Source organism: Eschscholzia californica, unplaced genomic scaffold (genome assembly GCF_041429995.1).
Source record: "Eschscholzia californica isolate CP2 unplaced genomic scaffold, dmEscCali1.0.p SCAF_4, whole genome shotgun sequence".
NCBI classification, from domain to species: domain Eukaryota; kingdom Viridiplantae; phylum Streptophyta; class Magnoliopsida; order Ranunculales; family Papaveraceae; genus Eschscholzia; species Eschscholzia californica.
The window spans coordinates 1,663,682-1,676,552 of record NW_028238461.1 but is presented as its reverse complement, the minus strand read 5'-3'; the positions used below and the strand labels follow the sequence as shown (position 1 = coordinate 1,676,552).

Genomic DNA, 12,871 nt, shown 5'->3' with positions numbered 1-12,871 from the left:
TAGTTGTTCATAAGGATTAAGAATATATTCTTGTTAGTAGTTACATTTGTATCAGTTGACTAAATGAAATCGATTCAAAAGGAAAGATGCCATAAACCTCAAAGAACCCTTTATGTTGACTATTTGATGTCAAAAGCATATATTCTTCATGGATGGACAAGTTGAATTAAAGCAGACTATGAATGATGAGAAAAAGAGAGACCTATACAATCTATAAATAGATAGGCTCCCAAACAGAGTAGAGACATCCCAAAGCAACACAAGGAAATGCATTACTAGTAGCTAGATAGCAATTCAGCAGGAAACGGTTGAGGGGTTTGATGAGATATCGTTAGACAACATGTCCCACAACCATGAGGTTGTTGGTTCGAGCTCTTCTTTTACCAACCCATCCAGCATTTAGCTACGGCAGAGCTGTCGAAGGAGCGGAAAAGACGTCTGATTAGGGGGAGTATGAAACTTGAACCTCTTGCTTAGAAAAGAAAATATAGAAGAAGAGAGGTCTTACATGAAGAGAAGAGTCTTCTTTAGTAGCCAAGGATGACTTGCCTATGCCCTTTCCCAAAGGGTACAAACAAACTGCAACATATATATGTGTAGTTAGATTTGTTAACCCTAGATGTGGTGGTTCATAGGGAGTCACCTTGGCTAACTTGACTGGCTCTTCTCTTTCTTGCTAGACCTCCTTTTCTTCCTTCATCATCTGACCACCAGCAAGACCACCATGCGCCTGTCTAGCCTTCGCTTTCATATTGTTTTAAAGGAGTTCTCATGGTTATTAACTTGATTATTGCCTATTTTGAACTGTAAACATTTCAAATAGATTATTACGACTAGTTCGAGCGTTTTTTTACTACCATAAAAGGCAAATTCCCCTTTAAAGGTTCTAGAAGCTGGAGACCGACACAGAAAAACACAGCAATAATATACCAAATTTCATACCTGTACAAAAGTTGAACAAATGTAGGTGCAGTAAATGTCTAAGCCCCTTGCATTTCAGACACCATCTTAATTTTACCTCTTTTCTTTTCCTTCCTTTTCTTTGAATACAAATAACTTACAGCTATATCTAATTCTAAAGTCTCAACCCTAAAGAAACGAAGCAGATGGCCGGGGATAAGAAGCTTCATTTTCATCGCAGGCATCAGCAGCACTCCGTCTTCGGTGCTTTGGTCCACTACTACTCGAAAGTCTTTTATCTTTCAAGCTGATTTCTTTTTCTTTACTTGTTTTCAATTCTTTTGTTTCTTGAATTTGTTCTAATGTCGTCACAACTTCGTTCATGTTTGGTCTGAATTTAGGTCCTGAAGATAAACATTGTAAGGCGAGTTGAGCTGCTATCTGTGCTCCTCCTAGTGAATACTGACCTTCGAGACGGGTATCAAGAACACGGAATAGTTTACGTTTACTGCTCAGATAAGGTCTAGCCCAGTCTACTAGATTGTGTTCTCCAGATGGCCGGTTCTTATCAACTGCTCTTCGACCAGATAACAATTCTAAAAGGACAACTCCGAAACTATACACGTCACTTTTTGCTGTCAGATGACCTTCACAAAGACAAACGACACAAATTCTATACAAATAAATATACTTGTTATGATCTATTCAACAATTCCATTCCATACAGAATTAAATCATATCAGAAAGAACTAAGAAACCTCCGATTTTGCTAATCTTTTTAACATGTTCTAAACCAGGAAGTTCCCATATAATTCGAGAACCCCATACACAATTTGAGCATAACCAGAAATAACTAAGATGTATAATTGTTTTTCTAATCTTTCTAAGATATTCTAATACAGGGGCTAGTCAAGAACGGAAACCGACTTTATTAATAGCATCTAGTTCCAAGTTGTTTATTAATGAAAGTGGAATAAACTCATTTATAGCCCTAGCCGTACGATTTAACAAAAGATATCTGAAGTTAGCAAGGAAATGAATGTACCAGTTGCTAGATACTCAGGAGCTGCATATCCATATGTTCCCATAACCCTCGTAGAAACGTGGGTTTGATCACCTTGAGGACCGTCCTTGGCCAACCCAAAATCGGAAAGCTTTGCGTTGTAGTTCTATATTTCGGAATTATAAAATCGTGAGAAATTAAGAAGTTGTTAGACCAATTTTAGCAAGATAAGTCTCATAAGTGACGTACCGAGTCTAAAAGTATATTAGAAGTCTTGAAATCTCTGTAAATGACTTTTGTTTCAGCACTGTGAAGAAATGCAAGCCCCTTTGCTGCCCCAAGAGAAATCTTCATTCGGAGGTTCCAAGAAAGTGGTTGGAAATATGAACCCCCTGCCAAAAAATGAATGAAATCAAATGTGATGTTAAAGAGGAGAGAGGGAGAGAGATCACTACAAACAACATAACGAGATTAAGAACATACTCCTAAAGAGATGATTTTCCAGGCTTCCACGAGGCATGAACTCATAGACTAGTAACCGGTGTTCGTCCTCTAAGCAGTACCCAAATAACTTCACCAAGTTAGGATGATGTAGTTGTCCCAAATAATTAACTTCTGTCTGTGGATTTGGAAATACGACAAAGTTTACCCACTTAGATTCCGATATGCTCATATTAGATTGATCAAAACTACCTAATACAAGAATAACCGAGACAACTTTGAAGACAACCCGTGTCGTTGAATCAGTAGAGGAGTTCATAAATGAGGAAATAAAAACTCACCAACCATTCCCTGTGACCCTGGAAGCCTTCTTGGTTGAGCTTCTTCACTGCAATAACTGTGCCTGTTCCAGGCTTTGAAGCTAAAAGACCACTCTCATCAATCCACCCCTTAAAAACTGATCCAAATCCACCTTCTCCCAATACACTATCAGGGCGGAAGTTCCTAGTTGCACTTTTGAGTTCACTTAGACTGAAGCTTTTTAAATTGGCTGAAGTCAATATCTCACCTTCGGTACGAGGAGTTGGAGGCATAGAGTTTGATGATACCATTCCGCTTGAACTACTACTTAGACCGTTTTCTTCATTGCTAATGTATTTCAGGTTACCTCCTACACAATACAAATTCACACGAAAGCATAAACAATACAGAAACGATAAGTTGATAAACCATTCAAATTGTGCAGAACCAACCCAACTAGCAATTATCACATTCATATAGTTGGTCATCAAATTGCCCCCCAAAGAATGACCTTTATAACCAAGAAAGACTGTTTTCGGAAATATCATGAAAATGATCATATCCTTTTTAAGTAAACCAACAAAATTCAATATTTTTTCTCCATACATATTTCACTAATTCTAACTGAATAGACCAAAAAATTAACAATAGAACAAGCAATTTATTTCAGAGATCCCTCCTAAGTGTGTGTGAGACATCAATTTCAACTCAAATAGAAAACCTATCAAAACCCTTAATTAACATACAAGAATGAAGAAAATAAAACAGAAAAAACTCAAAATGATCTTTCACTTCCTAATTCGAGTGATTATAATCATATAAGGAAATTCACCAAACAAGTTCAAAAATCTAATTAGAGTGATGGGGGTTACCTGTATGAAATGGAGTCTCAGCTTTGATTGGAGCAGTCCAACAATTACCCATGGAAGTAAAAACCCTGAGAACGAATTCCCTTTTTCTTTCCTTCCTCATTTTGCTTCTTCTCTAATTACAGATCAACAAACCTAGGTTTCAAAACCCAAACTGGGTCTTTGAAACTTAGAGCAGATTATGTGTGAAAAGAAACCCTTTTCTCATTTTGTTTTCTACTTGTTTAAAAAGTTAGGTGACTGCCACGAAGACCAGGACAGAATCAAATTAGAGAGAGAGAGAGAGAAAAAAAAATTGAAAGATCAGAAAAGAACTCCAAAGTGGGTACCCAAATTCAGACTTTTGGGATCTTCTTCTTCTTGTTTGAGCTAAAAGAGAAGATTGAGGGAGTTTCCTAATTAATACTAGTTTTTTTGTTTTCCTTTTTCGAAGGTGTGGGGGGTTAGATTATTGAGAAGCTTTTTTCGAACTACTAGGTGAAAGAGAGTGTGAAAGTTGACCTAGCCATACCCTTAAGCTACTCCTTTCTTTTTCTTTTCTGCAACTAGTATAAGGTCCTCGAGATGATATTAATGGCGGGTTAGTTGGTCCAATGGGAAATTTAGGTTGCCCCCTCACCTCTCATGCCTAATTAGGAAAACCCCTTCAACTAACAAACTTTGCTAACATTTCAGTTAGTTTTCACACGAGTGATTAACATGTGCTTAAAAAGACTAAAATATCCCTGTGACTTTCTCCAAATTTTCATCTTAAAAAGACTCGTTTGAATCTGAATTGTATATCAAATAGTCTCAAAATCAATCTGAATCGACCATTCAAACTGATGAAACAAAAATAAACAGTTCCACAAATTTGAAGCGAGTAAAATAAGAGCCGACTTAGAGAGTAGTTTTTTGCTAGTACTACTCTCACAAAAATATTACGTTTAGAAGTTAGACCTAATTAAAAAAATTATTTCTATTTACATTCAAATAATTACTACAGAAAAGAATGTAACTGAACATAATTCAAACATATATACTTTAGCTTCAATATTTACAAAATAAACAAAACTAGATATTCAATTTAGGGTCGAGATATGCTCTTCTTTACAGAAAATGGGGGAGGGAGTTGAAAAATCAGAATTTGATAAGAAACCATCCCTTAGTCAGACTTGAATTTAATTGGAAACACTGCTTTGTGAAGTTCATGTCTTCTTCCTTTATAAGAGAGGTTCAACATGTTGCTGCTGAATTGACATGTCTTCAAATATTAAGTGAAAGAAATAATAAGGCTTAGTGATGACCTCTTGCATGGAATTTTTAATTGATGGATATTAGACCATAAATGTATCTTTATGTCTTAATTAACTATCATGGAGCTAGATTGTAAACGGAATTATGTCGCATATAATTAGAGATCATATTTCAAAGATCGGCGAGGGTTGGTCGTTACATACCAAATCGATCTCGATCAAAATTTAAGATGACCATTAACCCATGATTACTCAAAATACATAGTATTAAACAACATACACTTAAGGTTATTTTTATTCTTATTTTTGTTGAAGAAACTTAAGGTTATTGAGAAGCTCTTTTTTGAACTACTAGGTGAAAGAAAGAGTTAAAGTTGACCTAGGCGGCTAGGCACACCCTTAGGCTACTTTTTTTTCTTTCTTTTCTGCAACTAGTACAAGGTCTGGAGATGATATTAATGGCGGGCGGGTTGGTCCAACGGGAATTTTAGGTTACCCCCTCATCTCTCCTGCCTAATTAGGGTCACCCCCTCAACTAACAAACTCTGTTAATATTTTGGTTAGTTTACACACGGGTGATTAAATGTGCTTAAAATGACGAAAATGTCACTGTTACTCCCTTTTTCACCATCACCCGTGTCACGCAACAATCTTCTCTCACAATTTTCATCTTCATTTTCTTACCGTCCTGTCATCATTGAATTCATCCAACACTAAAGTGTTGTTTTTTCTCCATATAATTATCATTATTATTAAACTAATTGACTCGCTTGAATTGAATTGTCTGCTATCTATATCAAATAGTCCCAAAATCAACCCGAACCAGTCATTGAGATGAATCAAAATCTTACACATATCCTAGCTAGACAAATATACTATTATACATTAACTATCTTTTATGGAATTTTTTTTTTTTTTTTTTTTTTTTTTTTGTTGAGAAATCTTTTATGGAATAGGTAGTAGTATAATTGGTTATGAGTAGCTTTTCCGCAACACGTACTTGTCCACAAAAAAAATAATAGGTTTTGAACTTACACCTTTGAATTAAAAATACCGGGAAAACGATTTTTTTTTTGTTGAACTCCAGGAAAACGAATTGAAAGGAACATAATTCAAACATACATACTTCAACTTCAATATTTACAAAATAAACAAAACTAGATATTCAATTTAGGGTCGATATATGCTCTCTTTTGTTTAGAGAAAATGGGGGACGGGGTTAAAAAATCAGAGTTTGATAAGAAACCATCCCTTAGTCAGACTTGAATTTAATTGGAAACACATCTTTATGAAGTTCATGTGTTCTTCCTCTATACGAGAGGTTCAAAATGTTGTGTGCTGAATTGACGTGTCTCCCGTTATTAAGCGAAAGAAATGAAAGGCTTCGTGATATCCTCTTGCATGGGATTTTTAATTGATGAATATAAGATCATAAATGCGTTTTTAAGTCTTAATTAACGATCGTGGAGCTAGATAGTAAACGCGAATTAGGTCGCATATAGTTAGAGATGACATTTCAAAGATCTAGGGTTGGCGGTCGTTACATACCAAATCGATCTCAATCAAAATTTGAGATGATCTTTAGCCCATGATAACTCAAAATACATACTTAAACAACATATAAATAATTTGCTCAAATCTATAAAGAGTAGAACAACTAGTTCAAAAAACCATATTGAATAAGTAAATTCTTCAACAGAAAAAAGTACTGATTAAACAAATAAACTGTCGTAACTAACATAAAACCAAACCAAACCAAACCAAACCAAACCGCACCATCCATACATATAGCAACAACAAGAAAAGAAGTAACAAATGTTCTTCTAATATTATCGTTTCCTATTATATACCTTTCTTTTCACTTCTTATTCTTCTTCGATCTTCTCGTATTACCTTGAAGAATATTGTCTTGAACATACTCCCTTACAAATCGCTTCAACCTTGCCCGCTCTCTATATGTATATATGCAAAACAATTAATATTAGATAAATAAGAAAGAAAAATGATGATCCAAACCAAGTTTCTAAAATCTTTTATACATTTAAACTTCTTATTATTAACATGGAATTTACTAAGCTCACGACGTTAACGTTCAATGTATACCTAGGATTGTTCTTGGTTTCAGCGTACAACTTTCTCAATCTAACTCCAAAATGTACTTGGATCAACACTTCCATCTTGGATCGGAATTGGAGACCTGTTTTTGGTTCATAATAATACTAGAGCAACATAATACTATTAGCATTTCGTTTTAAATCATGAATCAGAAAACCCTAAATTACACCAGAGGAAGTATATATATATATATGAGAAATGATAGATAACCCAGCAATTTCAATCAACTAACTGGACAAGTAATATATTACCTTATCCATTAGACCCTTTGTAGCGCCATTAACTCGTGGCCTTAGTTCAACGAGCCATCCTGGGGGCAACCACTTGGGTACCAATTTCTTGCTGTGGGTTGATCTTTTCCTCTTTCGACGAGCTGCCCGGGCTTTTGGCTGAAGAGGTACTACCACCTCAACTGATGAGGTGTTTTTAATCATAGCCATCTGATCAGGCAGCTGTATGGAGTTTCCACCATCAACCGGCGTAGGAAGAACAACGATATCATCATTAACATAAGGAACAATAGCATCAGTACTACTGTTAGGGTTTTGTTGACCAAATTGCACTGAGAATTTGAGTAGCCCATCTTTATCAAACATGGGGTTGGGTTTGGTTACAAGTGAACATTGGTGATTAAACATCATCTCCATCTCCGACATCTCTTCTTGATTCTTACGAATGAACATATCCATCATGAGTTGATTCTCATCATTTGTAGTGAACTCGTAATCAATACCCGCCATTGCTGCCACCACCATTTTGTTATCATCGACGGTGGGAGCTTGAAGTTGAGGACCTTGAGGTGGTTGTGGTTCAGATATTACCACCACCTCTGACTCATGCTGAGACTCCTGAATGAATGAAAGCGGCTTACCCATCTCTGTTGATGACTTCATATTGTCACTAATCAAACCAAGAAAATATGATTTATCATCACCAATCAAATTTGCAAGTTCACCTAAAAGTTGAGGTGTTTCAAGATTACGAATATATTCGTCATCATTGAAAGAAGGTAAAGAGGAAGAAGCCATGAGAAAGAAATTGAGCTAGGGCTAGAGAGAGTAGTACTGAGGGATAGCTAGCTAGGCAAGAGAAGGAGGATACAATATGAAGGTAGGATTTATATAATGTTGAAAATTAGTACAACCTAAGAGTTGTTCATGCTGATCAAGGTCCATTAAAATTGAAAAATCATATTAATTGTCCTAGGATTTCTATTAATTAATGTGAAAAATCAAAATAGTATTTAATTCAGGCAAAAAATTCAACTCTTAAGATTTTGTTTAAAATCACGACAGTAATTATTAAGTGATCATCCATATTAAACCAAATTAGCTGGTTTTTATTTTATTTTTTTTATATTTGACACATATCTTTGTGATTTTTTCTTAAATTTTCGTGATTAATAGTAAGATTTTCATGTTCCCTATTATTGAAAGAATAATAATAATTAAGATGGATGTTATGAGTTTATGAAGTTTTTATTTAAATTACATGGTAAATTCTAGCCAATTAACTACTGTTGGTCAGCGTTGACCGGTCAAGGAGTACTCAGGACATTGACTGGTATACCACAATTTAACTGCATAGAAACAAGCCCTTCATACAACTGACAAAAAAAAAATTGAATCTGAGCCAGGCTAAGGCTTTACGACCTATATCCAACAAATTGGAGGGAGGTCAGGAGGGAGATTCCTCGGCATTTAAGCTCAGGTTTGTCTAACCGACAAAGAACAAAGAGAATATATCCGAGCTATCTCGGTCCTAAGCTCAACTCTTGAAACAGAGTCGAGGGGTCGGACAACTTTGGAAAATCTCAAAGCTCAACTCTGTCTAAGTGCAAGGTAGGCGACATGGATACGCAGAGTCATACCAGAAAACCATTACTGAAATCAGAATCATATTACGTAGGCTCAACCCCCACGCTTTAGATACCAACATGCACGTGTCCTCCACGCACGTGAGAGGTGCCCCACCACCACTAACTCTCATTTGGTCGATCTAGGCCATACAAAGCTAGAAATACAAAATGATAAAAATCCTATTTGAGGGAATATTAATCCCTTGATTAATACTATCACATGTTTTATTGTTTAGCTTAAGAAGAAATTGAGATTTTATGTAGGTTACACATTTTTGTTGTGTTTGTTTGGGTTCGGTTTATATTTGTTGTATGGTTTGTGAAATTTTAGTCTTAATTATTTCTGCTCTTCATTCATTTCACTTTTCTCCATAATCGTTTTTATTATATTGCTACTTTGGTAGTGAAAGTGGTTTGACAATGTTCTTAAATATGAATTTAGAAACTCTGCAACATTTCATGTGTGGAGCAGTGGCTTCTCCTACACTAATTTATCTTCTTTCTCTTTTAAAACTTCCAATTTTTCTTTCTGAGAACTCCCGAACTTATTCAATCACCCTCTAGACCTCTTATAGTCTCTCTCTCAGTAGTTATAGCTCTCTAAACTCAACATCATTTCTTTTAGTGCTTATGGAGTACTAAGACAAGAGAGAAAATGTACGTAGGAAATTTGGTTATCACAAAATATGCAACCCCATAAATTGCTAGAAAAACTTTGTCGCTTTGCTCTAGTATATATCACATATCTTAGAACAAATTAATATTTATTTGAACCGTCGTTAAATAAATTTGTTTCCAATGTACGTACGTAGTTGGGTTAGTAGTAAAAATTCTTACCTAAAACACATAAAGAGTTAGTTGGCTTACGCTAATTTAATTATTTCAGTCGGACAAAGACACTTCGATTAAAAAATCAGAAATATTCCTATATTCACCAATTACTACTCTTTTAACTTCTTCTTTTTTTCTTTCTTCATATAAGCACAAAGACTAATATAGTGGCAACCTTATTTCATAGCTAGTGATGTAAATCATCACAAATCAACCATCAAGGGGGGTAACCAGTACATATATATTACTGTTCATTACCAACTTGCATGGTCAGTGATAATATGATCACTTTCATAGTTTCATTTGCTTAAAAAAAATATGCATATAGCATGCATCAAAATTAACAAACTAAGTTTGATGTTAATTTTGATATCTTTGTATTGTTGTTGAGGGAGGGAGGGCCTATTGCTTCCAACTTGATTGTTCCTCCGCTACTCGAATATGTAAGGTTTGTTGAGCTTCATACGTCTCTTTTTGTTGGGTCCTAGAGCAAGTCATGTGTTATTGATAGGCCATCACATGCATGTATGTCCGATACTATATCTTGTTTGGTTAAAAACTCAAGTATTTATTTGTATTTTGTTTGGTTAAAAATTTAGTAGTTTTTGCAACCTTTTTGTAAGCAGTTGCAACCTTTTCTCAAACAATTGCAACTCTCTCGCAAAGCAGTTATAAATTTTTTGCAAGCAGTTGCAGACTTCTCACAAGGAGTTGCAAATTAACATACATAGGGAGTTGAAGACTAGCTAGAAAAAAATTTAGTGATCATCTTTCACCAAAACAAAAAATTTATAGGGAGTTTTTGATCAAATTTCCCCTCTAATTCACTCTATTGGTTTGCTCTGTCGACAAGGTTTCTTTCCTCGTGGGGTTAAATCTTAAGATCTAGATACGAAGAATAAATCTTTTACTATATAGCTTGGTGAAACTTTGAAAGCATTGTTTATTTAGGTATAATATGAAACATAGCAAGGTATATACTATGGGGGAAAGAACACAAAATTTGTCCTTAATTTGTGCATGGATTTTAACCATGGAAACATCTAACATAAATTCTTAATCACACACAAATTAAGTGTCGAAATTAATTCGCAAGATACCAAAAATCGTTAATATCTAAACAACGAAAAGTGAAAAACCAAATTAATTCATTAAACAAAGCAACAGTACCATTTCCATCTCAAAATTATGATCCAAAACCACAAAGTACTTTAACATCAATAACAAACCCTCTAAATGAAAAGACAACAAAGTACTACTAAATTAAAACAGAGAATTAAACATGAAAGCCACCAAGCTAAGCAACAACCATAACTTTGGGAAGCTACAACAACAAAACCTAAACACATCCAATTCCAAATGCTCATGCTGCATTGAGTCTCCCCTGCTGCTGCTGCTGCTGCTGAAAGTTTCCAATGAAAAAAAAATCACTAATTGATATTGACAATTATTTTGATTCCTACAAAAAGAAATTAAAATGTCTTCTTCATCAATATACCCACCTGATCACGTCTAGAGTCAATAGCCTTAATCCTTGAGAGAAATGATTTTGAAATCGCCCTTGTCCATCGCATAACAATCGGCCGCAAACTATTCAAAACCAATTAAGATCGGGTTAATTAATATGAAGTAACAATTACCTAAACCTAAATTTCTGTAGTCGATATATATATATTAAGTTTTGTGTGTGTGATTTTTAGACGTATCACATATTGCCTCAGGGTCGTTAATACCAAAAAGAAAATTAACTCACATTGCAGCATCGGGATCTCTCTTCATGATGTCGTACAACTTTTTTATCTTTACTTCATCATACACTTCGAATAGTACTTCTATCTTTGATCGGTATTGTTTGCCTGTTTTGAGATGATAATAATACTGCATAAAAATTGTAAATAGTGAGTCGGATATCGATAGATGTTATAATCATTTTTGTTGTTAAAATCAGAAAACCCTAAAAATTACAATAAAGTTTTGTTTGTATGTACATATAACTTACCTGGTCCACAACGCCTTTGGTCATTCCATTGACTCTTTTTCTCCTTTCAATGACCCAATCTTCCGGCAACCAGGCTGGTCTAATGATGCCATCTCTCTTCATAGTGTTAGCCATAGCCAAGAGCTCTTCCTTGGTGGCTCTTTTCTTCTTCCTGCGTGGGGCTATTGCTCGAAGAGGCACGTTGTTTAAGATCATCTTCTTCTCATCATCAGCACGAGTATCATCGACATGATCATCAGGTACAATCACCGCCAGTTGACGATTTACAGTAGTAGTAGTAATAGTAGTTGTTCCGCCCATCAAACTGGCGAAATCATTGACCTTTTGATGCTTTGGTTGATAGGTCTTAGGGATTGGAGGTGGAGGCTCAGATATTACCACCATCTGATCCGATGGGTAGTTGAGATAATTTTGATTGGAGAAGAGTTGGGGATGATTAATAGAACTACTACTCATGTCCTCCTGGTTGGAGAGGACAGTGGAGGGAGCAGTTTGAAAGAGTGGAGGAGGTGGGGGCTCAGATGTCATCACCATTTCTGGTGACTGGATATTTTGATCATCTCTCAACCCTAGCTCTGGGCCGGGGTTGTTTGGGACATTTTCAGGGAGATTATTATTTGAGAAGAGTTGATGATTACCTGAGAAGGGTTGATGATCATCAAATAAACTTGTCTCCTGGCGAGGCAGGACGCATCTGCTGGTGAAAATTTGAAATGGAGATAGCGGCGGCTCCTCCTCCTCCGGCTGCTGATGAAATTCTTCATGAACATGACTAGTACTAGTGTTAAACAGATAGTCAAGATGTTGGGTTTTGTTGTTGTTCATAAACGAAGAAAGTAGATCAGATGAGAAAAGTTGATCATCATCATTATCAGAAGTTATGCCCTCGTCGTACTGGGGCAGAAAGGAGGTGGTGGAAGTTTGAAGAGGAGAGGATTGGGTTTTTTCCACATTGCCATTGAGATAATCAAAACCTAGTCGATTATCATCATCAATAAGCATAGGAAAATCACCATTTAGAAATTGATATGGATCAGCCAAACTGAAAAAATCATTCAAGTGATCATTTTCAGCTGATAAGAAGGAATCCATTGATCAAAGAAATTAAGCTAGAGTAGGAGAAAAGAACAAAACTATAAGAATGAGATAGAAAGCTAGAGTGACAGATATATATTTATAGGGTAATGGTGGGGGGGTTCTAGGGTTTATGTAATGAACAACAAAGATTCCAAATAAGTTATTTTGAGGAATTTTTTGATGATTCAATGTGGAAATTGACTTGGCAAAGATCTTGTTTGAAAATCATGTCATAAATTTAAT

General features: G+C 35.5%; 1 protein-coding gene across 5 annotated transcripts; it reads right to left on the bottom strand.

Moving 5' to 3' along the window:
• Positions 1–71: 71 nt before the first annotated feature.
• Positions 72–4,173, bottom strand: LOC147541364 (receptor-like cytoplasmic kinase 176). 5 transcript variants are annotated; one of them, XR_015224265.1, is made up of 9 exons: positions 3,517–4,173; positions 2,686–3,014; positions 2,387–2,522; positions 2,153–2,295; positions 1,946–2,069; positions 943–1,547; positions 644–804; positions 509–579; positions 72–414 (listed from the first exon to the last, which is right to left on the bottom strand). XR_015224265.1 is itself a non-coding variant. In XM_086638279.1 (6 exons), the coding sequence occupies exons 1-6, from the start codon at positions 3,614–3,616 to the stop codon at positions 1,090–1,092; spliced, it is 1,290 nt and encodes a 429-aa protein (XP_086494405.1). In that variant the 5' UTR covers positions 3,617–4,173; the 3' UTR covers positions 909–1,089. The 5 variants fall into 5 exon arrangements, 1 of the variants encoding a protein (XP_086494405.1); XR_015224264.1 differs by having other exon boundaries at positions 72–438; positions 509–804; XR_015224263.1 differs by having other exon boundaries at positions 509–804.
• Positions 4,174–12,871: the final 8,698 nt, after the last annotated feature.